General features: G+C 47.1%; 1 protein-coding gene across 2 annotated transcripts; it reads left to right on the top strand.

The window, feature by feature from the left end:
* Positions 1 to 277: 277 nt before the first annotated feature.
* RNF128 (ring finger protein 128) lies at positions 278 to 25372 on the top strand. Of its 2 annotated transcripts, none has more exons than XM_064713292.1 (7): positions 278 to 822; positions 13678 to 13925; positions 17875 to 17946; positions 18524 to 18606; positions 21154 to 21250; positions 22053 to 22230; positions 23591 to 25372. In XM_064713292.1, the coding sequence occupies exons 1-7, from the start codon at positions 414 to 416 to the stop codon at positions 23725 to 23727; spliced, it is 1224 nt and encodes a 407-aa protein (XP_064569362.1). In that variant the 5' UTR covers positions 278 to 413; the 3' UTR covers positions 23728 to 25372. The 2 variants fall into 2 exon arrangements, with proteins under 2 accessions (XP_064569362.1, XP_064569360.1); XM_064713290.1 differs by lacking the exon at positions 278 to 822 and adding an exon at positions 3540 to 3992 and having other exon boundaries at positions 23591 to 25368.
* The last annotated feature ends 1440 nt before the right edge of the window (positions 25373 to 26812 follow it).

Raw genomic sequence — 26812 nt, 5'->3', positions numbered from 1 at the left:
GCCATTTGCATCACAGATTCCCCGTGAAGCGAGGACTGAGGGCTTATGTAACTGCGTGAAAGATGACCTGTTCCTCTGCAGGGACGCTCGGTGGAAACAGGAGCGGGCGCTGCTGGGGAAGCATCACCCGAGGGGGGCTTTGTGCCGTGCTGGGACAGGAGCAGGAGCAGGAGGAGGAGGAGGAGGAGGAGGATGGGCGCTGTGCGGCAGCAGCAGCAGCAGCAGGAGGAGGAAGCTGGGCCGCAGGACATTGCTCCTGCCCCGCGATGGGCGGGCGTGTCCCGGGGCTCACCCGGCACTGCCCAGCTCACCTGGCCGGTGTCAGGTTCCGCTGGGACTCGGCTGCGTTCCGTGATCACCAGCAGCGGAAAATACCTCTGGACATCTCTGTCTCCTGCTGCTGGGAAGAAGAAATGGAGCAAGTCAAGAAGTTCTGGTTTCTCTTTCTCCTGGTGGATTTTTTAATTTCATTCCACGCTACAGAGGCAATTTCTGTGCTGGCCTCTCTCAGTTTATTCTATTTCAACAGCACCAGCAACTGGACATTGTTTGAGCGCTGTGAATGTGGCCTCTATGGCTTTAATTCTCCTTACATCGGCGCTCAGGGGGTGGTGGGCATTCCAGCGCCTGATGCTGATCCTTATGCCTGCGACAGAAACACTGCCTTCACTGTCATGGAAGCACCGTGGATAGCCCTGATTGAAAGAGGCAATTGCAGTTTTGCTGAAAAAATTCAGGTGGCGACCAGAAGGGGGGCAGCAGCAGCCGTGATCTACAACTCACGGGGCAGAGGCAACAACACCCTCCTGATGGCACACCAAGGTGAGTGGGGGCTGCAGGCACCCGGACATTTCTTTCCTGAAGCTGGGGTCAGGGCAGCACAGCCAGGCTCTGAGGAACCGGGGGTGTTTGTGGGTGATTGCTGTTCTGATCGAGAGATTCAGTTAGAAAAGTAACATGTTATGCAATTTGATCTTGACTTCAGTGCTTAGTCAGCAAGACCCTGCTGTTATATTCTGATTGGTACAGGGCAGGCAAAGGGCTGAGTGTCTGAAGTTAGTCCTGGTTTTTACTTAGGGTTTGCTTTGAAGGCACCAGTGTGTTTTTTGAGGAGTCTGCAGCATAGGTATGTGCTTTGCAGATTGCAAGATAGACAAGATAGATCTTGTCTATTTTTTTTTCCCTAATTCTGAGAGCCAGGAAGTTCTCAGTGTGAGTTACGTGACGTGTGGGTTTTAAAACATATCAGCTCTGCTGGGACTCCCAGGCACCTGCCACACTCCTCACTGGCCAGGCTGGGATGCACAGGGACTGCTGCCCCTTGCAGCTGGCTTCCCTGCCAAGCCAAGCAGGGCTGGCTGAGCTTCTCTTCCTTCCATCACCAGTTCTTGTCAGGGCTGCTCTCAATGCATTCTTCACATTTCTTCATTTGTGCTTTTTAATCATATTATGTACTGTAATGCATGCATGTGTAAGAGACTGTGACTCAGCCTTATGCTCAAAATCCCCAGATCTATAGGAAATTTTGTATTCTGAGAAGGTTCCAACCTTTGGCTTTGGTTCAGTTTTTTCTGAGTGAAAACGCTAGAGCTAAGCATCCTTAAAGTTTTGTAGGCATTTGAGTCTGAGCAGATTGGCTGCTGTTGAGTGCATAAAGCTTGGTTGTGTTTTCACAGGTGTGTTAAACTTTTCTCTGCCCCTACATGGAACAGGTTTCTAAACAAAAGCACGTTTCTCTGATTGCTTATGGATTTACTCTCATTATAGCTGGAGCTATTTCTCTTGAAATAAGTTGTCTACTTAGGTGTGGAAGGGAAGAATTAAGGTTTGTTTAGGTTAGGACAAAAGTGGTCACTTAGTAAGCAATATTGATCTTGAGCAAATTGCTTCATCTGCTCTGCATTGCTTGCTCTGCAGGCTGCCAATTGCAGTAGCAAAACCAAACCAATGTCCTTGGGTTACTGACCTGCCAAAAGCTGTAGCTGCTGTGCTGGCAGGGTAGGAGCTGGTGGAGGGGTTGGTTTTGAAGCACCTGTGGCTGGCAGGGGGAGTGGGCTGGTTCTGAACCCCTGTCCCAGGGGGGATTCAAACCTGAGCTGGGTTAGGCTGTGTAATGCTCAGTGTGCTGCTCTGAGCACAGGGGAGGGAAAGGCAATGGGCAGCACAGACAGATGACACAGTGCTGGTTATCAGTCACACAGGCTCAGAATCAGCCCAAAGTCTGGGGTAAAAACTGACTGGTGCTGACTCAGATGAGAAAGGGGTGAACTCTGTTTTGTTGGTGCTTGCATAGGCAGCAGCTGATCCTGGGCCATGTAATCACTGCCCAGGAATATTCCTTTCTCAGTGATGGGCTCTCACCCAGAGCTCCAGCCTGTGCATAGTGCTGAGGCTGTTTGGGATGTGTTTGAAAGTCTCCCAGGGCTGGGAGTGATTCCCGCAGAGCAGCTGACAGGAGGCAAGGCCTCTCTGTCAAAAGGGTGGCTCTCTGGAGAAGAGGAGCTTGAAATGTTATTTCTCATGTTATTTTCTTTGTTAATTCCCTGGCAGGGCTCTACAGCATTTCACACTCGTGGTTGCAATGACTCTGCCAGCACTGTGATTGCACTGCCTGGTGCAGGACACCCATGCAAAAGTGTGTAAGTGCTGGAGCAAAGGTGCATGCAAACTGTCTGCCCCAAAAATAACTGCAGGGCCCTGGAGAAACAGGACTTTCTGTTGTGAGTTCCATAGATCAAATAATAATTAATGATGCAAACACAACTAATATATAAGTAGAAAAAGGGGTTGCTGGTTGAAGCGGCAGGTTTGTAGCATCTGTCAAATTATTGTGACAGCAGTGGCCAGTCCAGTGAGGGAGCAGTGCTACCCAGTATTTTGTAAGATAACATCAGTCAGGACGGAGTGTTCAGCAAACATGAATTCAGCTATTGGAAGCAGGCTGGCTCACGGCTGAGCACCTTGTGCTGGCGCTGTTGTGTCTCCGGGCCGCTCTGGAGTGTCAGGATCAGGAGATGGCATCTCCCGGAGTCCCCTGCCCGCCCCGTGCTCTGTCCACTGCGGGCACTGGGGCTGGCCGGAGAACGGGGCTGCTGTGCCGGGGTGTGATGGAGGAGGTGAGCCGCCCTCCCTGGGGCACCCGGGGATCACCCATCCCCCGAGGGTGATGTCAGGAGGAGCCGTCACTTCTGAGAGGTGGCCCGGGCGGGTGACCCTCCGCATGCCCTCGGGACAAACGCGGGTTGGTGGCGCACTGCGCCCGGGAGAGCGCAGCGAGGGGGATGCCCGGAGGCCACCCCGCAGCACCGCAGCGCCCCGGGCCCGCACTCCCCGGGCAGCGGTGGGGCCCGTTCCCGGAGGGGTTCCCGCGGCGGCGGGCGGTGCGGTGGTGCCGTGCGGTGCGGTGCGGTGCCGTGCCGTGCGGTGCGGTGGTACGGCGGTGCTTGGTGCCGCGCGGTGCCGGGGGCGTGCCGCGGCGGGGGCGGCCCCGCTCCTCCCCCGGCAGCCGCGGCGCGGCTTTAGGCGGCGGGCGGCCGGGCCGGGCCGTGCTGGGATGCTGTCGGGGGCTGCGCTGCTGGCGCTGGCCGCGTTGCTTTGCGCCGTCCCGCCGCCCGGTCCCCGCGGGGCGGCGGCGGCAGCGGCGTGGACCGCCTGGCTGAACGTGTCGTGGGAGAACGGCGTGGACCGCAACCGGAGCGGCTGGGAGGCGGGCGAGAGCGGCCTGTACGGGCTGGACTCGCCGCTGCAGCCGGCCGAGGGGCTGCTGGTGCTGCCCGACAGCCCCGACGCCTTCAATGCGTGCAGCGCGCTCACCAACTTCAGCGGGGCCCCCCCGGCCGGCGGCTCCCCGCGCTGGCTCGCCCTCATCGAGCGCGGCGGCGGCTGCTCCTTCGCCGACAAGATCCGCCGGGCCGCCGAGCGCGGCGCCGCCGCCGCCGTCATCTACAACTACCGCGGCACGGGCAACGAAGTGCTGCCCATGTCCCACCACGGTGAGCGCCGGGGAACCGCGGGGGGCTGGCAAACAGAGCGGCTGGGAGCGACCCCGTCCCTCCCTCCGTCCCTCGGGGGCCGCGGGAGCGGGGCCCGGCCCGGCCGCGCATCCGCGGCTCCTCGGCGGCAGCCGGGAATGTCGCTGCCTCCCCGCGCCACTGGAGCTTCTGCCCGGACTGGCCAGTGCTGTTTCAGGCGCTGATGTTGTTTTTTCTGTGATTAATGAGTAACCGTGTCCGAAATCTGGGGCCAAGGACGAGTGGGCTCTGGCCGGGCCGAGCCCTGGGTTTCTGTCCCGAGCCTGTAGAGGTGATGGATGAGGAGGCTTTTAATGCCTGTTGAGACTGGAGTTCATTGGGGCTGTAAAGTGGGCTGGGTTTCCGTGCTCAGGTGCTGTTTCTCCCTATGCCCTGCACACTAACCAGCTCAGGCATAAGTGAAGTACGAGTCTCTTCTGTAGGTAACTTTTCAGCAGCAAAATGCCTCTTCTAATGCAAGCAGCTGAAGGTCTTTAAAGGTTGTTTTCCAGTATGAACAGGCTGATAACAGAGCTCCTCTTCTCTTGCTGTAGAAAGTCTCCTACTTAGTGGAAGGTTTTTTGTGACCTGCCCATCTTTTAAATGAAGAGTGAGATTTGGCTGTGTTTTAGGCTAATGTTACCTGAGGAACAGACCTAGGCTGAAAGCTGTGTAAATGCCTTCTGGTGCCCTGTGTGTGACAGGATGAGTGGCTTTGGTGGCTCTGTGCAGCTGTTGGACAGACACGCACCCTTGTGGGTGTGTTGGAGTTCTGTCAAGTGACACTGCTTTGGGAAGCCCCATCTTCTGGAGAGAAATTGAACAATGAAAATGAGTACTGTGTCTTAAAGCTCTGAGTGATTTGAAAAATAATTATATCCCTGCAGCAACCCTCTTTGAAGGTTTGGAGAGGATTTCTGTTAGCAGTGGAGGCAAGTGTTCTGGTGAGACAAGGAAACAGTAGCTGCCTCTGGAGGTTTGCTGTCTTAATGAGCTTGCAATCTTAAAGAGCTGTAGGACTGTTGTTACTCTGCTTTAAGAATTCAAAACATACAGTCTGGATTGGCTCTGGCCTTTCTGAGGCAAGGCTTTCTTATGTAATCAAATCATCAGCTGACAAATGCTATTGAGATCTGACTATTGCTGGGCGAGTTCCTCCTGCTGAACTGACAGAGCGTCCCTGCCCTGAGCCCTGTTCTCTGTGCCTGCCTAATCCTGCAGCTCCTGGAGGAGCTCCCTTGGCACTGCTGGCCTGGCTGGGTCACTGCTGAACCTGTTCTTGAGGGGAAGGACCGTGTGCTCCTGCTCCTCCTCCATCCTGGCTGCTGGGACACCCACAGCATCCTAACCTTGCTGGGAGCTGCCTCTCCACATCAGCCAGGGGCTCCTGGCAGGGTTTGCTCCAAGAGGAGCTCCCTCCTTTCCTGTGCTGTCCTTAAGCTTTTGCTGAGGCATTTATGTCAGAGTGGCTCTAACTGTCCTGATTATCCTGCATGATGGCATGGAGACTCGAGGGCATGTTGAAACTTCCCAGCTGAGCTGCAGACAAATAGGACAGAGACTCCTTGAAGAAGACAGCTTCTGTCAAACCACTTATTTAGTCTGCCTGACTCCTCCTTGCCATGTCGTAGCACAATTGTTAAACTAAGCTTGGGCTAAGCTTGTTGCTGCTGTTGCTTTTACTGCTTGTCTTTGTTTTAGTCCTTCACTTTCTTTCCTGTTCCACCCTCCCTTTTGTTATTCTCTGGACGTGAGTTCTTTTTGCATCCTTGTGTCTGTCTGCACGTCCCTGCTCCTGGCTCTTCCCACAGCAATGCTCTTCCTCCTGCTCACAGGGCTTTGGTGACAGCTGTGCCTGGGCCAGCCCTGCCTCTGCCCCTGCTGGGGGCCCTCTGGTCAAACTGGACAAACACTGCAGGCTGTGAGCACAGCATGGCTAGGCTGGAGCTGGCTGCAAGCCATCAGCCTCATTGGGTTTGCCAGTGCAGGGTATCCCCTGTGCAGTGCTGATGAGCTCAGCCTGCAGCACTGCCCCTCACACTCAGGAGGTGGGAGCTGGTCACAGTGCCCTTTGCTGGCTGTGCTTTGGGCTGGCTCCCCTCTCCTGCCCTCCTTGTGGCACTGGCTGCTCTGACTCTCCTGGGCCAGGGGGAAGGTGGCTGTGCCCATTAAAGAATGGGCTTTGTGCAACCACACCTCCCACCACGTCTGCTGTGGCTGTGCTGCTGGTGACTTTGCAGTCTGGGTTTCCTACTTGGCTGCATTTCTGCTCTGGCTGGGGCCATATGCCATCAAGAGAAACCAGATGCTTCCTCCAAGCTGAGGCAGTGGGAAGTAGCAGGAGATGGCTTTGCTGGGGTGGGGGGGAATTAAACCAGCAGCACCTGGTGCTCTCCTGTCACCTGTGGGCCATGGAGCTGTCACCTGGTGGCAGAGAAGGAAGATCTCTCTGGGTGGGCTCTGTATGGCACAATACACTTTCCTTTAAAGAACTTTGGTAGCAACAAAATCACAGTTAGCAACAGAAGCTTATCTAAAAGTGTAGTATGCCTTTTTCTGGGGCCTTCAGACTTGGCTTTTGAAGCAACTTTCTTGCTTAAAGACTTAAATGGGCCTGTATTTGCGGCAGTGTTTGTCCTAGTCATCCTGCTTCCAGAGACTTTGTTTCTTATAATCATCATGTTTAGTCTGATGAATTCTTCATTGCATCCATATAACATTTTGGTGTGCCAACTTAAAAGCAAAAAAAGAAACAACAAAAGCTACCCAAAAAAAGCAAACCACTGTGGCAATTAAAACAACAGAATGCGGTGAATAGCCAAATCAGATATGATCAAATCCTGCCTAATCATCTCTAACAGGCAGAATGTGAAGAATTTAATGGAGTCCAAAGTAAAATTTACTTTGTGGTTTATAAGCACAAACCCATATCAATTAGCAAACTTGAGTTTTTAACTGTGCACATTTTAAGATGGTACCGCTCTGTGTCAGGCTGAGCAGGGTTTCAAAGTACAGTTCTGTGTGCTCATAATTGCACCTCTCTGTAATCTCTATTGACCTTCTGGAAAAGACATTTGATTGGAGAAAACCAGCAGCATGTGGGGAAAAAAGTGCAGGGCAAGAGTTGGTTTGTGTTAAAGGTGGACCTTGCCTTAAGGTAGAACCAGGCTGTTGGGTGGTTTGGCTTGAGGGCATGGTGGTGCCCATGGGAAGCATTCTTTGCTGTTCAGTATTTCCTTGAAGCTGGTGAAGGAGGATTCTTTGCAGGTCAGAAAGCAACTGTGGTAATTTTCTTTGGTTTCTGTCCTATGGTGTAACTCTAGACTGGAGAAGCACATCACCTGATCTGCAGAGGGCTTGTTCTGGGGGAACACAACTGAATGGTTCTGCCTCAAGCAGCGCAGCGTGAATCAGGCTAACAAGGTCTGGTTCAAGTGTAAACATGCATCAGTGGGTGAAAGGGGAAGGAAAGGTTAAATATGCAGCACTGCTGCTTATTCTGCAGGAGTTTCACTGAGGTGAAGCCTTACCTCCATATGCTTGGAGAAAACAGGGTATGGCAGGAGAGTCTAGCTGTGCTCCACTGCTTTTTGTGAGGTATCATCTTCAGAAACAAGCTAAAACTTTGCCAAGGTGTTAAAAGGCTGATGGGAGCTGTAGAACTGTTAAAGATTGAGTCAGAGTTGAATTCCCAAGGCAGGCTGTGCTGAGACCTTGTAAGCCTCGAGTAAACAAATAGTGCACCTCTTGCAGTGAGAGAAGATTTGTGCTGAGAACATCTGAGGAGAGGAATGAGGATGGAGGATCTAATTAATGGCACTTCCTCTCTCATGTTCCTTGGCTGTGGCCAGATGAGCCTCTGCAGATCATTAAGCCCTTCCTTCAGTTCCTTTTTGAGAAGGACCTTGCATGCATCTGCTGTGCCTGGATGGTATTTGCAGTCTGTAGTGTCTGGAGTTTGTAGTTCTTTGCTTCTGAGATTAGCTTTTTGATGTGAATGTGCTGAGCTTTGTCTTTATACACTCAAACTCACTTTGGTTCTCCTGGCTGCCTGGTTTATAATAAATTGATGTTACAGCTGCAGTGGCATTCAGATAAGCAATTGTAGCACGTGGGTCTGTCTGGTGACCCTCAGGGGATGGTGGGGTGTGACAGTGGCTGGGGCTGCCCCCAGCACAGCAGTCTGGGAGCAAACAGCAGGAGCATTGAGAAACTGGATGAGACAAACTGGTGCTATTGACAGCTTCTGATCCCTGCTCTTGCTCTTTATGATATAATTTAGGTACCTCTGTGCCATGGAGAACTGTAGGGTAGGCATCATCCCTTAGGTAGCCTGGAATAGGTCTGTGAAGTGCCCTTGCACTTTGGGTTTACTGGGCTGCTGAAATGTGAAGGGATGAATTAAAATCCTCAGTGACAGCTGTGGTGGCAGAGGCTTCATTGTGAGGGACATGGTGCTGCTAAAACAATGACAGTGCTTGTTTGCCTCCAGCCTGGAGTGTGCTGGGGGCACACAGCATCAGCTCAGCACAGCTCCCCTCTGTGTCCACTGTGACCTGTCATCTCTCCACAGACAGATGCTTTCTGGCTGAGACTGTGCCCTTTACATCATTTTGCCATTAGCTTTCTCAAGCTCACTTCTTCCCAGTGAACGCTGAGCTGCCACCAGCATGTGGGGAGCCAGGGATATTATTGGTGAGCTCATTCTCATTCAGAGAGGGTGAACAATGTCTTCACTAAATCAAAACTGATGAAAACTGTTGAGTAAACTCACCAAAGAATTTTCCTTAGGAATTTTGCTTGCTGTTTCTCCAGGAGGTTTTAGATGCTGTTTGCTAGATTGAAAGGTGGAACTGACCAAACAGCATGTGAAGAGAGCTGTCCTACAAGATCTCATTCATTTCTGTGCCCTTGAAAAGTGTTACTGTCCTGGCTGCTGTTTTAGAGCATGATTTACCGTTGTAAATATTCTAAGATTTAGGGGATGGGAGCATTTGTGTAAGACTTTAAGGCTCCAAAGGGGTGGGGGGAGAAAAAAAGGGTTGGTAACTGTTGGATTCATTTGACAAATAATAACACTATTTAAAGTGAATGGAGTGCAGGTTGGTTTCCACCTCCAGTATTCCACTGTGGTGCCATTCACGGAGGCCTGGACAGGCTGGAGAGCTGGGCAGAGAGGAACTCATGAAGTTTAGCAGCTGTCTGCCCCTGGGGAGGAATACCCCCATACAGGCTGGGGCTGATCTGCTGCAAGGCAGCTCTGTGGAAAAGCCCCACCTGCCCTGATGGACTCCTGTCCATGACCAGCAGTGTGTCCTTGTGGCCAACAAGGCCAATGGGATCCTGGGTGCATTGGGAAGAGGTGAGGGAGGTGTCCTGCCCCTCTGCTTGGCCCTGGTGAGGCCTCTTGTGGGGTTCTGTGTGCAGTTCTGGGCTCCTGGGTTCAGACATGGAGCACCTGCAGTGAGTCCAGAGAAGGCCTGTGGAGATGATGAGGGGCTGGAGCATCTGTCATACAACCAGAGGTTGAGTGAGCTGGAGGTGAGAAAACTGAGAGGGGACCTCATGAGGGCACACAAATGTGTTAAGGGTGAGTGTCAGGAGGATGGGACCAGGCCCTTCAGTGGTGTCCAGAGCAGGACAAGGGACAGTGGGCACAAACTGAAACACAGAAAGCTCCATCTGAATAGGAGGAGAAACTTCTTTAGTGTGAAGGTGACTGAGCACTGGAACAGCCTGCCCAGAGAGGTTTGGAGTGTCCCTCATGGAGATATTCCAAACCTGTCTGGATGTGACCCTGTGCAGCCTGCTCTGGGTCACCCTGCTTTGGCAGGGCACTGAGCTAGGTGATCTCCAGAGGAACCTCCCCACCCCTGCCATTCCATGATTTTGTGCGAATGCTTGCCCCTGTATGTGCAAAGGCTTCTGTGTTTAGGAGGAAGAGATCAGACACAGTGCCATACTCCAAGTAAAGCAAGCTGAAAGTAGATTTAATTAAGCTTAGGTAATAGTTGTGAGGGAAAAGGCAGTCCAGTCAAGCAGTTCAGATCATAGGGGGCTGTAGCTTTAAATGACTGCAAAATAACCTGAATGTAAATGATTCTTTTATCTTGGTGCCAGGTAATGTTTGTGCAGAACATGCAAAGCAGGGGAAGAAGGAGCCAGCCTACAGTGTCAGCTTATCCAGGCTTATATTGCTTTCTCTTGAACTATGAGTTCAATCCCCTTCCCCTCCTGCAAAGGGGAGAGCTTATCACAGGGCAGTAAAGGTGTTTCCTCTGACAGTGTCTGGGATGGAAGATGACTGTGGGCATGGGCACATTCCTGATGAGATTTTGCCTTGTTCCTGTGGATGACAGCAATCAGCACTTTAGTTTTATCCACACTGTAGCATGGATGGGAGCAGAGCTGGCCTGCAGGGTCTGGTTTCAGTGTCTGAGGCCAGGGAGAGCCCTCGTGTCCCAGAGTGGGGAGTGCTGCTGACACTTGATGGCTTTCTGTGCAGTGCTGGCCTGTCATCTGAGGTGAGTTACGTAAGGCTGGCAATGCCAGCTCAGCCTGTGTACACTGCTAGTTTATTTTTCCTCCTACTGTAACAGATAGCAGTGAGCTTGTACCAGCCTGCTTGATAACCCCCAGAAATCCCGTTCCTTACTATTCAAGTGCAGCGAGATAAGCAGTGTTCAAGACACAGTATTTTTGTTTTTTCTGAACATGCAAGATAGGCTATCAGATACTCCTCTTACATGCCTGAGGAGCCAGGTGTGCCAAACTGGTACGAAATGGTTGCAGTGTAAACTGGCAGTGCCTTTCATGTTAAAGAACAGGAGATAGCTTGATCTCCTAATGCCTTTTCTGCTGATGGAAGGGTTGGAGAGGTGCCAGGGGAATACCTCTAGCTCCTTTGGCATAAGGCACAACTGTTATTGCTCTGTGCTGCAAGCACCATATCTTGTAGATAAAAACAATGATCCAGGCACCAAGGCTGGAGTTGTATTTGATCTCCTGAAGGAACCTTCAGATAGTATTTCTGCTCTGGTGCTGTGGTTAAGGAGAACCTGTTCATTCTTTGATAATTCAAACTCCAAAGTCTGCACTTCTCTTATTTTTTTTTCTTTTTTTTAAAATATATGAAACATTGAAAATCAAAATAATTTCTTCCATTCTCCTTTTTCTGAGTGGGTGGCTTAAGTGGTTGCCAGCTGGGCTGTTGAAATGGATGGGTGGTCCCACCAGCAGCAAGGATGGGTGGGAGTATTCCCAAATGGAGTGCTGGGAGCACTGGGGTGAGCTGTGCTGGTCCTGGGGAGAAGCAGTGTGGCCATAACAAAGGCACTGTTTGGACAAGGTGCTCTTTGGACAGAGTGCAGGAATACTGGTAAAACTGGGGGCACCTAATTTCAGTCTGATTAAAGATGAGGCAGACTCTGAGAAAGCTGGGGGAAAAAAATGATGGGATCCAAAATGCTGGAGGCTGCATTTGGCATGCTGGCTTCTTCATTGTTCTGGTTTTAACAGCTGGCAATAGAATACATAGTTTCGATTACATCTTGCATTGCCACCCCTCTAATACCTTGTTCCTGCCTGAGGCCAGGCCCTGTCAGGACCCCTGTCTGGGCTGGTGGTCCCAAGGCCACCACAACATGTTTCAGTTCCTGTCATAATGGCACCCAAGCAGCAGCTCAGGCTGTATTGGGTAGGGGTGATCCTCTAGCTTTTGTTACAGAAGCACAGAAGTTGTCACAAACATGTGCTGATGGACGTGGCTGCTCCTGCTGCCCTTGTGCCATGTGAGGGCCACCAGCTGGCCACTCACGTGTGTTCATCCAAAGCAGAGCTGAAACTGCAGCTGGAATCTCTGGGGTTGAGAAGAGTCAGTGAGGACTGAAGCTGTCATCTGATAGCATCCTTGTGAGCTATCGAGTCTGAAACTTAAATGGAATATGTTTGTTTCTTTAGGGGTAAAACTTTTTCACAAAGGATGGCTTAGCAGCTGGAATGGTTTTGCAGGCTGATGGTGACATTTCATTAATAGGAATTGCTACTCTGTGTCTTGTGTTGTGCATGTGTGGTTACAAGATAGATTTACTGTGAGGCATGCAGAAATATAGGGGAATAGAGGGTTTTTGGTTTTTTTGGCAGGCTTTTTATTTTCTCATTGTTGCAGCCTGTTCTTCCACACTTTCTTCCATGCTTATGAAAGCAAGTTTCAGCTTCTGACTTCGCTTGCTGCTAACACCTGACTCCAGCTCATTTTATATGTGATCTATAAGCCCTAGTTCATCCTTAAGAGTGGTTACAGTCTGGGAGACTTATTTTTTTCTCTTCTCTGTGTGATGCCGTTGTCTTTATGAGGAGCATTCTGAATAAAATATGAGTTTTGTCCCACTGAGGAAAGTTGCTTGCTGTGTTGGATCACAAGCATTGTGTGAACAAGCTGGAAAACTAATAAACACTTCTCCAAAGACAGCCTTTGTGGTTTAACACCAATCCTAGGGTTTTTTGGTGGCTGAAAATTGAATAACTTTCAGCAGAGGGAAATAACTTGTGTAACTCAGCAGAGGGAAAAACAATTGGTCTCCCAATAAAGAGTGTTTGGCCGGGGGGTTAGCTAAAAATAGCACTTTGTAACAGTCTTTATTCTTCCCCATGCAATGTCTATTATGAATGTTTTGCAGGTGATGGTTTAATGCAGTGAGACTCCTGATTAGCTGGTCTCAAATCTGCTTTTCTTGTATTTAGTTTTGGGAGAGCAGTGATAATTTACTCATCTCCCTTTTTTTCCCCTTCTTAAGAGCCTCTCTGTTATATTGGGACTTTCTAATGTTTCTGCAAATGGTATCAGGTGTCCTCAAGCCCTTGCATGTCCCTGAAAGGAAACCAGTTTGCTCTGGTCTGTGCTTGACTGGAGTTGCTTGAAATTTCTTCCTACCATAAACACCTTGGTTCCTTTGACTTGCTGTGGTGTTCAATTAAGCCAATAAAACCTGTTGTTAAAATCAGGATGGCATTTGGTATCTTGCCCCCAGCTGTTTAAAAGTGGAGCACATCTCCCTTCATATTTGCTTCCCTCTGAATCTCAGGAGAAACTCATAAAAACACTTAGACTTCACAGTGTATATTCCCTCAATAATTTCTCTATTGCTGCTGAAAATACAGAAGTGAAGGGTGATCTATGTCTTTGATTCTCAGTGTCTGGGGAAGTACTCAAAAGTACTGTCAAATTTAGAAAAGAGGTGCTAAGAAGCAGCAGGAGGGAGTTGGATCCATTACAGGAAGCAATCCCTACACAGATATCACAATCCCCAGTGACCTTACTCTGCAGAGGATTTATTTTTAACTTCATGTAGTTCAAAGGCATGTTAAAATGTAAATCACCGAAGTGTTGTGTCTAAAATAGGACAGTCTGTGTCCTATATAGGAGTGAGGAATGCTGTGGAGAGGAATGAATCCTGAACATGGTTCACTTATGCTCACAGGTAATGGCACACACTTTCAGCTGGACAAACACACAGTGGTGACACTTGTTCCATTGGTTCATATTGAATCTATAAATACTATTTAGAAGCTTCCCACAGCTGTTTCTTTAGCACTTGTAGCAACACATCTAGGACAATGCCTCTTTTACAACAGCTAGGAACTGACCATGGCTTCCCCTTCTTTGCAGGTGCTGAGAAGATTGTGGCAATCATGATTGGCAACCTGAAGGGCATGGAGATCCTGCGGCGCATCCAGAGCGGCCTGAGGGTCTCCATGGTCATCGAAGTGGGCAAAAAGCGCAGCCTGTCCATGAACATCTTCACCATCCTCTTCATCTCTGTGTCCTTCTTTGTGGTGGCAGCAGCAACTGTGGGCTGCTATGTCTCTTACTCTGCCCGGAGGCTCATCATGGCCAGGGCCCAGTCCAGGGAGCAGGTGAGTTTGTGCTGCTGTTTCTTTATACCCCCACCCCTCCATGGTGGGGAACTTGAGGTTTGCAAGTTTTGGTTAAGTACCAAAATTACTGAATTTGTTTGATCTTTAAAATGCTAAGAGATACATCTTTGCTCAGCTTAAAACTTTCCTAAAGAGCAGCCAAGAGTAAACTGCATGGAGAAAAGTTGATTGTACTCAGCTAACTGTGTTTCCTACAAATACTCCCTGAACTGCAGTGTAGCCCTAATGCTGATGTGGTGGGGGCTGTGAGAGAGCAAAACTGCTTTTAGCTGACCCTCATCCTTCCCACACAGCACTGCCTATGTGCTTGCCACAACAGGAGACACGACTGCAAGTGTGTCTGCAAAATGGGGCATGACTTTACTACAGGCTGGGAGGCTGCTGCTTGCTGAAAGCTGCTTTCTGACTGGAAGCTTTCTGAGAATTACAGTGGCAGACTCAGGGTTGGAAATACTGGAAGTTGTCATCTGCCTGCGAGATGTAGCATTGCCATTCCTGGATGAAGTGTGGAGTTGTCTCTAAGCTGATGCTGTTCTCTTGCTGGCATTTGTGGACAGAGATGCAGTCTCCTGCTGATGAATCCCCTCCTTCAATACCCTGCCATCTATCCTAGTCTCACAGCTCTGTTTAATAATGCTAAACAAATCTGAGCAGGAAAATCTGGGTGCCCTATGCACTGTTCATTAAATCACATGTAAATGTTTCCTCCTTTGAAGGTACTTAAGAGTGCAGTTGTGAGCTCTTTCAAGAAACTGCAGATGTTATTAATGCCTCAGTGATAGCTGGGTCTGGGAAAATCCAGTCTGCTTGGCTAGCAGTCTTGGGTTCCATGTGCACAAGCAGCTTGCTGCAGATTGACAAAATAGCATTGATAGTGACATGCCAGTTCCACATGATTTCAGCAGAACTGAAATCAAGGAGCCCCAAGAAGTGCTTTGTGGAGTATAAGAGTACAAGAAACCTTCTCTACTGTCAGGGTGTAAAAATATACTGTTCTGTCAAAGGGAAACTCAAAGACCATCCAGAATTGTTTTCAATTGTTTTTATACCCTGACATCTCAGACTCATCTCACAGTGATTAGGTAAGGAAGGAATAACAAGAAAATGCCTGTTAGTTCAGGTGAACTAGAAAAAGGTGATGCTGCCATGTGCCCTGTTAGCTGCTGACTGGATTTTAGTGTAGATCCCAGTTTGAGAGTTCTAAGTGCTTTGGCTCCAGGAATACTGAATATTAGTCAAACAACCTCCTGGCTTGTGTGGTACATCTTGGTGGCTTTCCTGTCACCATGCAGCCCTGTGCTTGGCCCTGAGTGAATATTGAGAAAAGCCAGTCATGTCAGCTTCTGATCCAAGTGAAAAGAGAAGTTTGGTAGCACATCTGTCCTAACCCAACAGTTAAACCAGAGCAGTTCTTTCCTCTTGAGCAAGCTACACTGTGCAACCTGCTAGTTCCTTCTTGAATGCCTCTTTTCTCCTGGGCCTGAAATTCCAGTCTCCTCCTCTGCAGTTTCTTCCTGCATTGGGAGGTCAGTAGCAGGAAGGTGGAGAATTGAGGTAAATGTGGTAGGTGGCTTTCTACCTTTCTAGTCAGTGGAGTACTGACAAATTCAGTTCTCAATATAGTAACCTTTCTTAATAGAGCAAAATGACCCATGATGTTATCTGTGGCCTGGTTTCTAATTTCAGCTCAAGTCTTTGCTTCCTTTGATTTCATAAAGATTAGATGTTGCAGCTGAGAAATTACCTAATTAATGGCTTTGGAGGACGTAAATTGCTCAACTTTCCAACAATTCAAAACTGCTTCAATGGCAATAGCCACCTGTGGGGAAGAACTTCCTTAGCTGACAGGAGAAAAGCAGGAGTTCCAGCCTCCTCAGAGCTGCCTGGTCTGCACTGCCATGGCTGTGCTCCCAGGCTGCCAGGAAGGCACCTTTTTCAGACAGGGCTGGAGGTAAAATTGGCAGCTTCAACAAGGAAGACTTAGGACTGAGTGACTCCAAACCTAATTTTCCCATTTGGATACCTCACTACTTCTACCTGCCAGAGCCTGATAAGAGTTGGGACCTGACCTGTTTTGTGATATCTTGATTCTATTTCTTCAACTTAGCTTTTTTTTTCTAGCTCTTTCTGTGTTGGGGATTTTATAGTTCTAATATAATTAATGTTTTGCATTCTCTTGAAAAACCTGGCTTCACAAAATGCTTTGACATTCCAAGCTCGAATATCTTGGTAGACTATTCCACATAAAGCTTCTTCTGCAACCTTTCTCCATGCCCTGGAGGGGTGTTCTGCTGTGTTCTTGCCAAAATCAATGTTAAAGGTGACTTTGTCATTGATGCATTTAATGAGGAGCAATTAAACTGGTGCCCATGCAAAACTTAAAATATTATTTCAAGTAAATTATTAACAGTGCAGCCAGTTGGGTCCTGTCTAATATGCTTGGCCTGACATAGATGTGTAGATGAGATATTGTCTGAGGGAGTACATTCCTAGAAAGTTTCGTTTTCAGTTAATAACAAGTGGTGGTGACAGTGCTGGCCATGTATGAGAAGTGCTTGCATTGCTGCATTCCTGCTCAGTTGATGTTTCCCCGTTTGCTGCTCAGACTTTTGGGGCCCTCAGCAAGCAGCAGTATTGTGGCTGCTGCCCTTGGCTTCAGCCTCAAACCTTGACAAGGGCAACATCATTTCAAAGTTAACCATAAGTGACATACAGAAACATATATTGATGCCTTCAGCAGAACTTCACAAACTTGCAAGAAAGTCTCAGTAGTTCTTGTTTAAACAAATATGCATGTCTGCATCCCTCACCTTTGGATTGTATGTGTCTCTTCCTTGATAGTTGTTAGTAGCTGCTAGCTATTAAACTCCTAAAACCAATACTAATACAAAAGTAGCTCATTTTGTGCTAGGACTATTTGACAGGTTCCCAGGGGGATGTATAAATCAACTTGTTTGCTAGTAACTGCTTTAGCACAAGGAATCTTGTGCAGACTCGAATGGCCAGTCCTTGCAAGATTGTTTGGTGTCAGCCAAAGCCCTTGTCCCACTTGTCCTTGTGTACTTGTGCCGCCAGTACTGCACTTGGAAAAGTGCATGGCAAAGTTTCCTGTAACTGAGCTACAATGCCTAAGGAGATGGAATACTGGAATGGCAGCCATGTGGGGCTCCTGCATGGAGCAGTGGAATTGGAAAGAGGCTTTTTGGTTAGCTGCAAAACTCGAGTCTGGTCTGTCCCTGAGGTTAGTGCTGTGCTGGGGATGGCACTGCCAGAGCTGCTGAAGTGCACCAGGCAGGGAGAGGACAGTCCCATCCTTGGAGTCAGGAACACCAACCTGTGACCCGTACACAGAGCTCGGCTCTGGGCTAACCCCAGGTGCTGCAGTGGCACCTGGACAGCAACAGTTGCCAGGCAAGCTGTAAAGCAGTGGGAGCGGAGGAGCAGTTCAGGGTGTATGGTGCTAAGTGGGCAGATTGGTAAAGAATCTTTCACCTTTCCTCAGATTGATTGTGGCAGGAAGGTGTCCTAAGGTGAGTATAACATAAACAATTGATTGTTGAACTCCACGTTCAGTCTTCGGTTCCAAGTCAGTTTGAAAGCTTCAGTTTGTTTTGGCTGGATCTAAGTGATCAAGGTATTATCTTGCATCTTCTCAAACTAAAAAACACTTATAATTCCTGTGCTTTGTGAGAAGGTTAGCTACAACCAAAGCTGACATAAATGTGTGTCTGGTGTGTCATCCAGTCAGGAGCTGCATCCGTATGTCCCAAAACTCCATTTCATGTTGACTTCAAACAGTACGGTCATGCTTACTTGGCTTATTCTGATAACATCTGGGTTTTTAAACTGTTGCTGTAGGCACCTGGGTAAGTATTAGTAAATGAACAGTGGGAGGGCAGTGTCTGACCAGGACTGCTTTGTGTCACAGCGGCGGCTGAGGGCCAGGGCCAAGAAGGCCATTGAGCAGATGCAGCTGCGCACCCTGAAAGAAGGGGACAAGGTAGGACTGACCCTGAGACCCCCCTGCGTTCAGCACAGCCTGGCATGAAACCCGGGCAGCTCCCTAGCCCTGGAGCAGGAGGCAGAGGCCTCTCTGAGCCTGTAACTCTTGGTGGCAGACACAGTTCCTCCTTCAGACCAGGTCCTTTTCCAGGCCTCAAGGCTTCTATTCAATATAAACCCGTTTATTTTGTTAGCTGCTTGCTTGTAGTCTTGCTGATGTGAGAGGACCTAATTTGCTGGCATGAAGGCTTAAACATAAACTAAAATCTAATCAGCTTCCCTAGCTCTTCTTGTAACTAAAACTGGAGGCAGCAGTTTCTAAACCTCTACACTGGTGCCTCCAGTAATCCAATAACAGTTTCAGCTGGAATTCTAAACCATGGGTTTAAGCTTTCAGTCCTTCTTTTGAAGTGTCAGCTTGACTGTGAGTAATCCACAAAGTGTGTTTATGTAAGATTACATTTGGGAGCATCGTGGATGACTCTAGCTAGCCCCCTTCATAAAGTAAATCTATCTGGAGTTCAGAGGAAGCTTTCAAAGTGTGTTAAAGCTGTAACTTCATTTCACTGTTTTAGGAAACTGGTCCAGATGGAGATTCCTGTGTCGTGTGCTTTGAGCAGTACAAGCCAAATGATGTGATGCGTGTTCTGACTTGCAAGTAAGTTGTCTTCCAGGCTGGCCGTTTATCCAAAATTCTGCCATGTTTGTTAACAAGCTTTCCCCAAGTTGTTGTACCATGAGAATTCTTGAATATCTATCAAAACAATGTTTTGAATGACAGAAACAGTGTGAATATACAATTGCAGTGTGCCCCCATGGCCTCTGTTCATCACTTTCCCTGTGTGACTGGATTGACACACATAACTTAGCAGGCCACAGTGTCCCTCAGTGGGATGCCAGGACTTTTTAAAGATCTATTCCTTTGCTGGTGTATCAGAATGTTACCACTAACTTGCAGGTAATTGGCAAAATGTTGCCTGTTTCTTGTCCCTTAAATTACTGTTCACTGCTAGGGTTGTGGTTCTGCTAAATTTGTTAAAACATGCTGGCTTTTGTAGTTTAGAAGAAAGCATTTCTATTCTTGTGTGCATCCTCTGAAACAGAGACCAAAATAGAGCTATAGCAGTTTATTTTTCTGCAGTTCTCTCCTGTTGTACCTCACTGCTGTGCTGCTGTGGAAGCCCAGTAGTGAAGCACTAAGGCTGTAATGTGATTGCTCCTAAGGTGAGCAGTGAAGCTGCCCCAGGGCTTAAGGAAACTTGTTCTGTGGGATTTCCCTCTGTGCCTGCTGGCTGGGACTGCTCTGGCCAAGCTTCTAAAATCAGAGGGCTGCCACATGAACTGCCTGAATTGTGCAAAGGAAGAGGTGTCATGACCTTCAGGGAGGGTTACAGAAAGTACTTGAAAATATTTTGATGTAGGAAATGAAGTTCTGAAGAATAGAGAAATGGGTATCTGCTGTTGTGTGCTGAGCAGTGCTGTCAAACACTGGCAGATCTCAGCTGCAGTTACCTGTGCACCAGGTTTCAGCTTTGCAAAGGCTTTCTCTGCTCACAACCTGTAGGACCTCTAAGCTGTTTTGGTAATACAAAGTTGGTCTGCTAAGGTGTTATCAACCAACTCCCTTGATGTAATACTTAATACTTTAAAAAAACCCCAAAACTGAATAACCTTTCAGGCATGTATGTTAATGATTATCCAGTTGTCATGTTTATACTCGTAGGTAGTTTTGTTTAGTAATGGACTAAATGCCACGAGTACAGAAACTTGTAGACAGGCTTCAGACACTTTGCCTGATAGGAAACCTGACTTCTCATTATTTCCCTATAAACCCTTCTAATCTTGGTATGAACCTGCAAACAAAGCATGACTTATTTGGGTAAGAGTGGAGTAACATTTTTTGATTGTGTTCTTTGTACACAAATTTGCTCCATTTCCTCTTGAGACTGCTTTTACATACATTTGTGATGTTTCCTTCCTCTGTGGCCCAAATGCAGCTCTCAGAGGCATGCTAGCTTAAAATTACTTATGGACCTGATAATCTTCACAAGTGGTGATATCTGCCAGTATCAACTATATTAAATTTTCCCTTATGTGAGAGATAAACTAATATTTACTGCAAGAACATGCTTGATTTTGGTGGTTGATTTCAACACTGAGACCCTACTTGCTGGAAGCATTTAACTGTATCTATGAAAGAACCAATCAAAGGAATGTTCCTATGAATCACATTGATGGTATCTGAGTCCCTGGGGTGTGGGTATTTGCCAAGGGCATTCTTGCCCAGAGAGTCAAACTGAAGGCATTTATAGTTGCAGAGGTGCACAAGTCCAGTATTAAGTTCAAGGACTTGAAATAGTTGGGCATTAAGAAAGTTTCAGGTTTTATACCAAAAATTATGTGGATGCAGCTGGAAGGAAGTGGCAGTGGTGTGAGTTGAATTGGAGAATCCTTGGATCCTGCTGGAGTGTAGGCTGCTGAGCACTGGATCTTTGCACTTACCTCATAATAGGGTTGATTAATACTGAGCAGTGCTTGTTTGCCTTGCTGTTTCTATTCAGGCTGAGTGGACAGGCAGATCACAGGATTTCAAGTCATCCTCCTAAATCTGTGGCCTAATTTAAACCCATTGTGGAACTGAGTGTCTTAATAGAAGCACACATTTGCATCTGTGATGGCTGAGCTATATTTACTTTCTTGAGTGTAGAGCCTGCCAAATATCCACTTAGAATACACAGTGGTTGCACAGACACAGTAAATGGGTGGGAGTACAGTTTATCTTCAGGACATAACTCTGTGAGATGATTTGCCTATGTAATTACAACAGAAACAAATGCTATTTTGTCTACATCTGTATGACAGAAGTTAACTTTAAAGCTAAGGCTGAGATGTCCATAGCTGTATCATTTAAATTATCTGGAAATGTATTGTACACAGTTTTGGAAAAACAGCTTTAGACTGTTGAGGTGTAACAAAAATGTTAATGCTGAATTATAGCAAGTTGTATTGGGGTACTAATAAGCACAAACCAGCTACAGGTTGAAAGATCAACTATCCATAACTTTCAGCTGAAACTTGTGGCAAAATAAGGTCATCCATTCTAGAAGGAATAAATCCTTGGTGTTACAAAAGGGTCCTTCATAGCTGGCACATGAGCAATCTTCCTAGAATGAAACCTAACCTGTTGGCTGCCTTCTTCTCCCAGCCATGTCTTCCACAAGACCTGCATTGACCCCTGGCTTCTGGAGCACGGGACGTGTCCTCTGTGCAAATGTGACATCCTCAAAGTGCTGGGTGTTGAGGTAAGCCAGCAGCCTGCCATGGTGGCAGCTGCCAGTTGCAGTGTTACACTGGTGTTGTGCCACTCCTTCAGCTTTTTCATGCTGTCTCTAGAGTGCAGGTGATAACACAGGTGTGCCATGTCTGTGGCCAGATGCTGCAGGAGTAATTGTGGTGTCCCTTTTAGGGAAGCCTGCAGCTGACCTGGTGAGTTGGTGTCACCTAAAGGCTTGGGCAGAATGTCAGCCAGAGCTGACTCATGCCCGATGGAAAAATTGCTCTTAATTCTTGTGCTCACAGCTAAGGGTGTTTCTCAAATCTCCAGGCAGGCTTTGACAACTCATACTGTCCCTGAAACCAGCCTCTCTTAGTTGCTCAGTACCCAGAACCCTTGAAAAGTGAATGTGTTAGCAGGTATGACATTTCTGGAACTGCATGACTTCCTAGGATACATCAGGAGTTTGATTTGCTCTGTAATTGCTCGTTGTTGCAAGTGCCAGAGGAAGATGCTGTTGCCAGTGCCTGATGCTGCCTGGACCAGTTAAACTGTGAGCCAGCATTTGTCTGGAGGGGCAGATCTGCACTGAGAGTGGAAGGAAGCCTTTTCCTGATACTGGGTAAAAATGCAAAGCTGTGTCTGAGCTTCCCACTCAATTAGGCAGTAACTGGATTTCCCCTCTGATAAGCAGAGCTTTTATTCCTTTTCACGTTTTTCCCTCTGTGTAAAAGTGCTCCGGACTCTGTCCTTGCAGGCATTGTTCTCCCAGAAAGATGCACCCTTCTGCCAAGTTGTAACTTAACCATTTTCTCTTTTTTTTCACATAGATGGATGTAGAACCACGGTCTGAGCCTGTGCAAGCCTCAGGATCCAGTGGCCAGAGACCTCTATCCACTGTCACTATAGTTACTGAAGAGGACAATCTTAGTGAAACAGCATCATCTGGATATGATTCTGTACAGGGACCAGATGAATCTGCTCAGGAGGCACAGGCACCATCAGAAAGTATGTCTGCTCTTTCATCTGCCTTGCTACATCATTTGCACTTGGCTGCTTAGGCTGTGAGTTAGGGGGAGTTGCCTTCATAGCATCTCACAGGGCTTGAATAGTTTGTTTTTCAGGGTTATCTTAGTCTTCCATTTTGTTTTAGCCCTTAGCTCTGACACTTGGTCTTTGTTTTCAAATGAAACACAACTTTAATGTGAATTAAAAGCCAAAGTCTATGAAAGATCTAGTTCAAAGTCAGAGGCTTACTACTTCAAGAGCAAAAAGATTTTTCCAAAGATGTCCCTTGTCCCTTTGTCTCTTTGGAGATTTCATTTGGATGAGTGAGTATTGCTTTGCTACTAGATCTGTCTGCTGTAAGTAGTTACTTAAAAAAACTTGTGGGGAGTCACTCTTGCTCTAGCTTAGATGGTGCAAGATAGGGAAGACAGATAATTCAATTGAATTTCAGATTCACCAAGGCTGAGTCATCCTTGGTTTTAGAGAGTGTTAATTTGTAAAGAATATCAGATTTTCCAAATACTTTATCTTTTTGAACAAGAGCAAACAAATTGGAAATGTCTTTTTAGTGCTCAGCTTTACACACACACATCCTCAGTGTTGCTCTTGGCTTCAAAAATTAAAAGATTGCAGATAAACAAAGGAAAGTAACTATCCCCTGAGTTGTGGCATGGCCTTAGGAAGGGGATGCTCCATTTCCCATGGGAAGGCTAGCTGATGGGAAAATTTGGGATTTGCTGCCTGTCTCCTGCAGGATGTGTTGCTGCAGCAATGGTGTGTGTTTGGGAGTGCCCTGTTGAAGTACCCAGTAGGGAAGAGGACACTTCCTTTGAGCTAAACATCAGAAGTTGAATTTGCATCCCTCTAAACAACTCGGGGCATGCTGGACCATTACATGTCATGGGTCATTCTCACTTGAAGTGGGAAGGACACCCAGGGACATCAGCCAGACAAGGTTAGTCTGCAGGGAGAAAGCCTTCTCCAAGTCAGCACAGGTTCCCCCCAGTTTATCCTGAGCATGGTCTCTAGGAGTTGCTCTTGATGCCTGCCTTCAGCAGCCTTAGGGTGCAAGAGCAGCTAATATGCTCCTAGTTGGATTCTGTGGCTTATGCACACAACTTGAGCTTGCTCAGCACTACTGAGCTGAGCAAGCATCTCCAGAAAGGACAGGCAGTGGCTCCCAAAGTAACAAGGGGCACCAGGAGAGAGGTGGTTGGAGTATGGCCTTGGATTTCCATCTCTGCAGGAAAATGCAGGGTTTTGAACTTGTGCAAATCAAGTTTGTGTGGTTTGCTTTAGGATGGTAACACTTGGCTGCAGCACTTTTTAACCTGTCTTGGCTTGGTTTTCTTCTGGACAGGTGACAACACACATCCTGTGAGTGAAGAACCCCAGCCCTCCACTGTGACTGTCCTTTCACATGGTGACAACCCAGGTTTTGAGGGAGATGAAACACAAGTTTCTGAGAGCAGAGTTGCTCATGAAGCCACGTCCTAAGAACATGCCCAGCCTCGTGGTGCAAGCCTTCTGCAAGGAGCTGCCTACTGCCATTCCATATAAACCAAAAGTTGCAAGACTGCTGCAGAAAATACTGCATTGGCAATGTTTAGATAAATAGACCTGTCCAAATTGTAATTGTATGGTTTGCCTTTCTTAAAACTGTATTTCCCACAGGAGTCTTAACGCTCTCCAGATAAAGCTGTCTTAAATATAAAGAAAACCAGCAGATTTTAACTAAAACAAAAATTCCATCTTCAGCAAAGCTTTTCTACCATGTTTAAGTGAGAAGATTTTTTACGTTTCTTAGTTGTCTCCACTGGGAATTGTTTTGAGTTGGGGCTTTTTGTTGTTTGTTATTTTCATTCAAGTGGATTTTCATTGTCAACAAATTTATTTTGATTGTTCTGATACTTATTTATGAGACAGTTTTGTTTAAAGCAACATGGTATTTAATGTTTCAGTGCACTATTTTGATAGGAGAAAGTGCAAACTAATGCTTGTCAAACTGGATTTTGTCCACAGTGTCTTTGGTTCTCTAGTAACCGACTGATTCTCTACCTCTCAACTCCAGCCTGCCAACCACACATTCCTAAAGGGGAAGAAAAGAGAGCTGCAAGCTGACAGGCCAAATCTCACTTACTGTAAAGGGAACAACTGCAGGAACTTTTCAAACCTCGTTAGTTTGTCTGAAAGATCCTCAAGTGATTTGAGGAGCCTGTGACCATCTCTAGCACCAGCAATGTGGCAGAGTCCTGGCTTTGTGAGAGTCTGGGATGACTTCAGGAAAGACTCAGCTGAAGATGAAAAGATAGTTCTTACGAAAGGATCTGGTGTGTTTTGCTCAGAAATGATCCAGTCTCTGAAAAATGCTGACTGTTGCTGTACGTTGTCTTGCTCAAGTGCACAAGCTGCAGGGAGAGCTGATGTCCTGTGAGTGTAACAGAGGGCTGGAGAAGCTGTCTGTCCTCTGTGGAGTTGAGATGGGGTCAAGTAGGAACACTGGGTGCCTCAATAGAACTGACTTGGCTTGTCCAGGGAAGGTAACTAAGGACATCTTCTAAATGCACTTTATTTTTTTACCTCTGCATCTTTGACTAGTTTCTATTGTTTAGTAGGATTTTGTCTTAGAGCCTCCAATAAATACCTTAAGAATCTGGGGGGAAAAGCAATGCATTTTCTTAGCTATAGTACAAATGCAATGGTTGTAAATATTTCGTAATTTGTATTGAATTTGAATATGAAAATGTAAATGTAAATAAAACACTATTTTTGATGATCCCGACTGACATAAAATATTATCAGCTCTCATGGAAGCAGATGCTGAATTTGCCCTGTCCCACAACCTTGAAACACATCCTTCTGGGAGGCCAAATAGAAGCAGTGTTTGCTCAAAGTAATTGGAATAAGGAGTGCTTGTTACCTGCAGGATGCTACTGTTACATGGATTGAAATTGTGTTGAGATGCTGAAACCTAGTAGCTGTAAGGAAAATCCAGCCACCTTAGGATGTGTTCAGTGAGCTGCTGAATTGTGCTGGTAGGCAAGTTCAGCACAAGGCAGTCTGCCATGTGAACTTCAGACCAGACTGGCTGCATCTCACTTTTCCTTTGTCAGGTTGCTCAGCATCCCTTCCTTACTCCAAAGTCTATGCTTGCTTTGAGGAAAAAACATTTAAAAATTATTTCTTGTCTTCTTTTCTGGCTGGTTTGGGAGCAGTTAATTCTTGTATTTCCTTATAGCTCAGTTCCAAGTCTAGTCTAGAAGATACCAGTTGGCTCTCAGCTCCAGTTGCAAAGCTGACTATAATCCACTCTGAAGCTGTCATTTGCTGTGATTGTCTTTTTATTCTACCTCTGAAGTGCAGAGCAGTGAAAGGAACAGCCAAGCAGCAAATATGTAGCCCCTGATCATTTCATTCCATTTCTATTTCACAAAGTTGGTATAAATTTATTGTGGTGTGTAAGCTGCAATGCAGTAGAATCTTATGAGGGTACAGACTCAAGAAATCATCTGCCAGTTTTGTGTTCAATAGGAGCAAAATCTGATGTTTGAGGGAAAAAGGGAAGGGATTCCGGTTAATTCAATACATTGAAAGGCACTTTTTGGGTTGCTTTGTTTATAGAATTCAAGCTTTACATTTGCTGCCTTTTTAGAGCAACAAACTGCCTTTTCCCAGGACTTGATTTCTAAGGGTAAAGTGAATGCACAGCCCTTTCTCAAGAGATGCACCAGGGGAGAACTGGGGGGTGCAGAAGCTCCCATGGCTGAACCTGTCATCTGTAGCATGAGATGAAGTCCATGTGATCTCTCTAGGCAGGCTTGCTTGCTCAGGGCACTTACACTAATTTTCAGAGAGAGATTCATTTCAGAGGGAAATTTTCAGAGGGATTCTCATATCAAATGTGACCACTGCTAAAGGAACATGTGCAGCGTCAGTGCCTGAGCAGTGTGTGAGCTACTGCAAGTCTGCCGCGTCCATATCTGTGCAGATTGGTTTGTAGTTAGTAGCTATGCAAGGGATTTGGTTTAAAAATGAAAGTGAACACCACCTTGATACTAAACTTGGGTGAACACCTTCACGAGCACCATTTTGATACTAAACCTGGGTCCGTTGCTGCCAGACTGCCTTAAAGAAATTTCAAAGGTCCACTGTCACTTTTTTGTATTTCCAAGTTCCATGGATAGCACCTGTCTTTACCAACCCTACTTAGGGGACTGTGCAGCAAAATATTCCCTTGTTTTTGGTGATGCCACAGGTTAGGATGTCTCTGGGTCATGTGTATTTATGCTTGTGTGTGTATGTGTGTGCTGTGGCATGACAGACTCTTTCCTCTGAGCAAGAAGCCAATGGGAGTGTGCCTGGGGCTAGGGTTGTTCCTGAAAAGCAATAAAAACCTGCTGTTATTGTGCAATAGCTTTGGGGTTTTCTATAGATATGCTATTGCTCATGTGTAAGAAAATGGACATAATAAGCCCACAGGTGGTGCGGTTGCTAAAATGTCTGCCTGTTGACTGTGTTAATATTCCCTCTGAGTCACACAGACATGTCAATCCTTCTGTCCCCAAAGAGCAAACTGAACAGG

Source organism: Zonotrichia leucophrys, chromosome 4A (assembly GCF_028769735.1).
Source record: "Zonotrichia leucophrys gambelii isolate GWCS_2022_RI chromosome 4A, RI_Zleu_2.0, whole genome shotgun sequence".
In the NCBI taxonomy this organism is placed as follows: domain Eukaryota; kingdom Metazoa; phylum Chordata; class Aves; order Passeriformes; family Passerellidae; genus Zonotrichia; species Zonotrichia leucophrys.
Note: the sequence above shows the minus strand (reverse complement) of the source record. Positions and strands in the feature narration are given on the sequence as shown.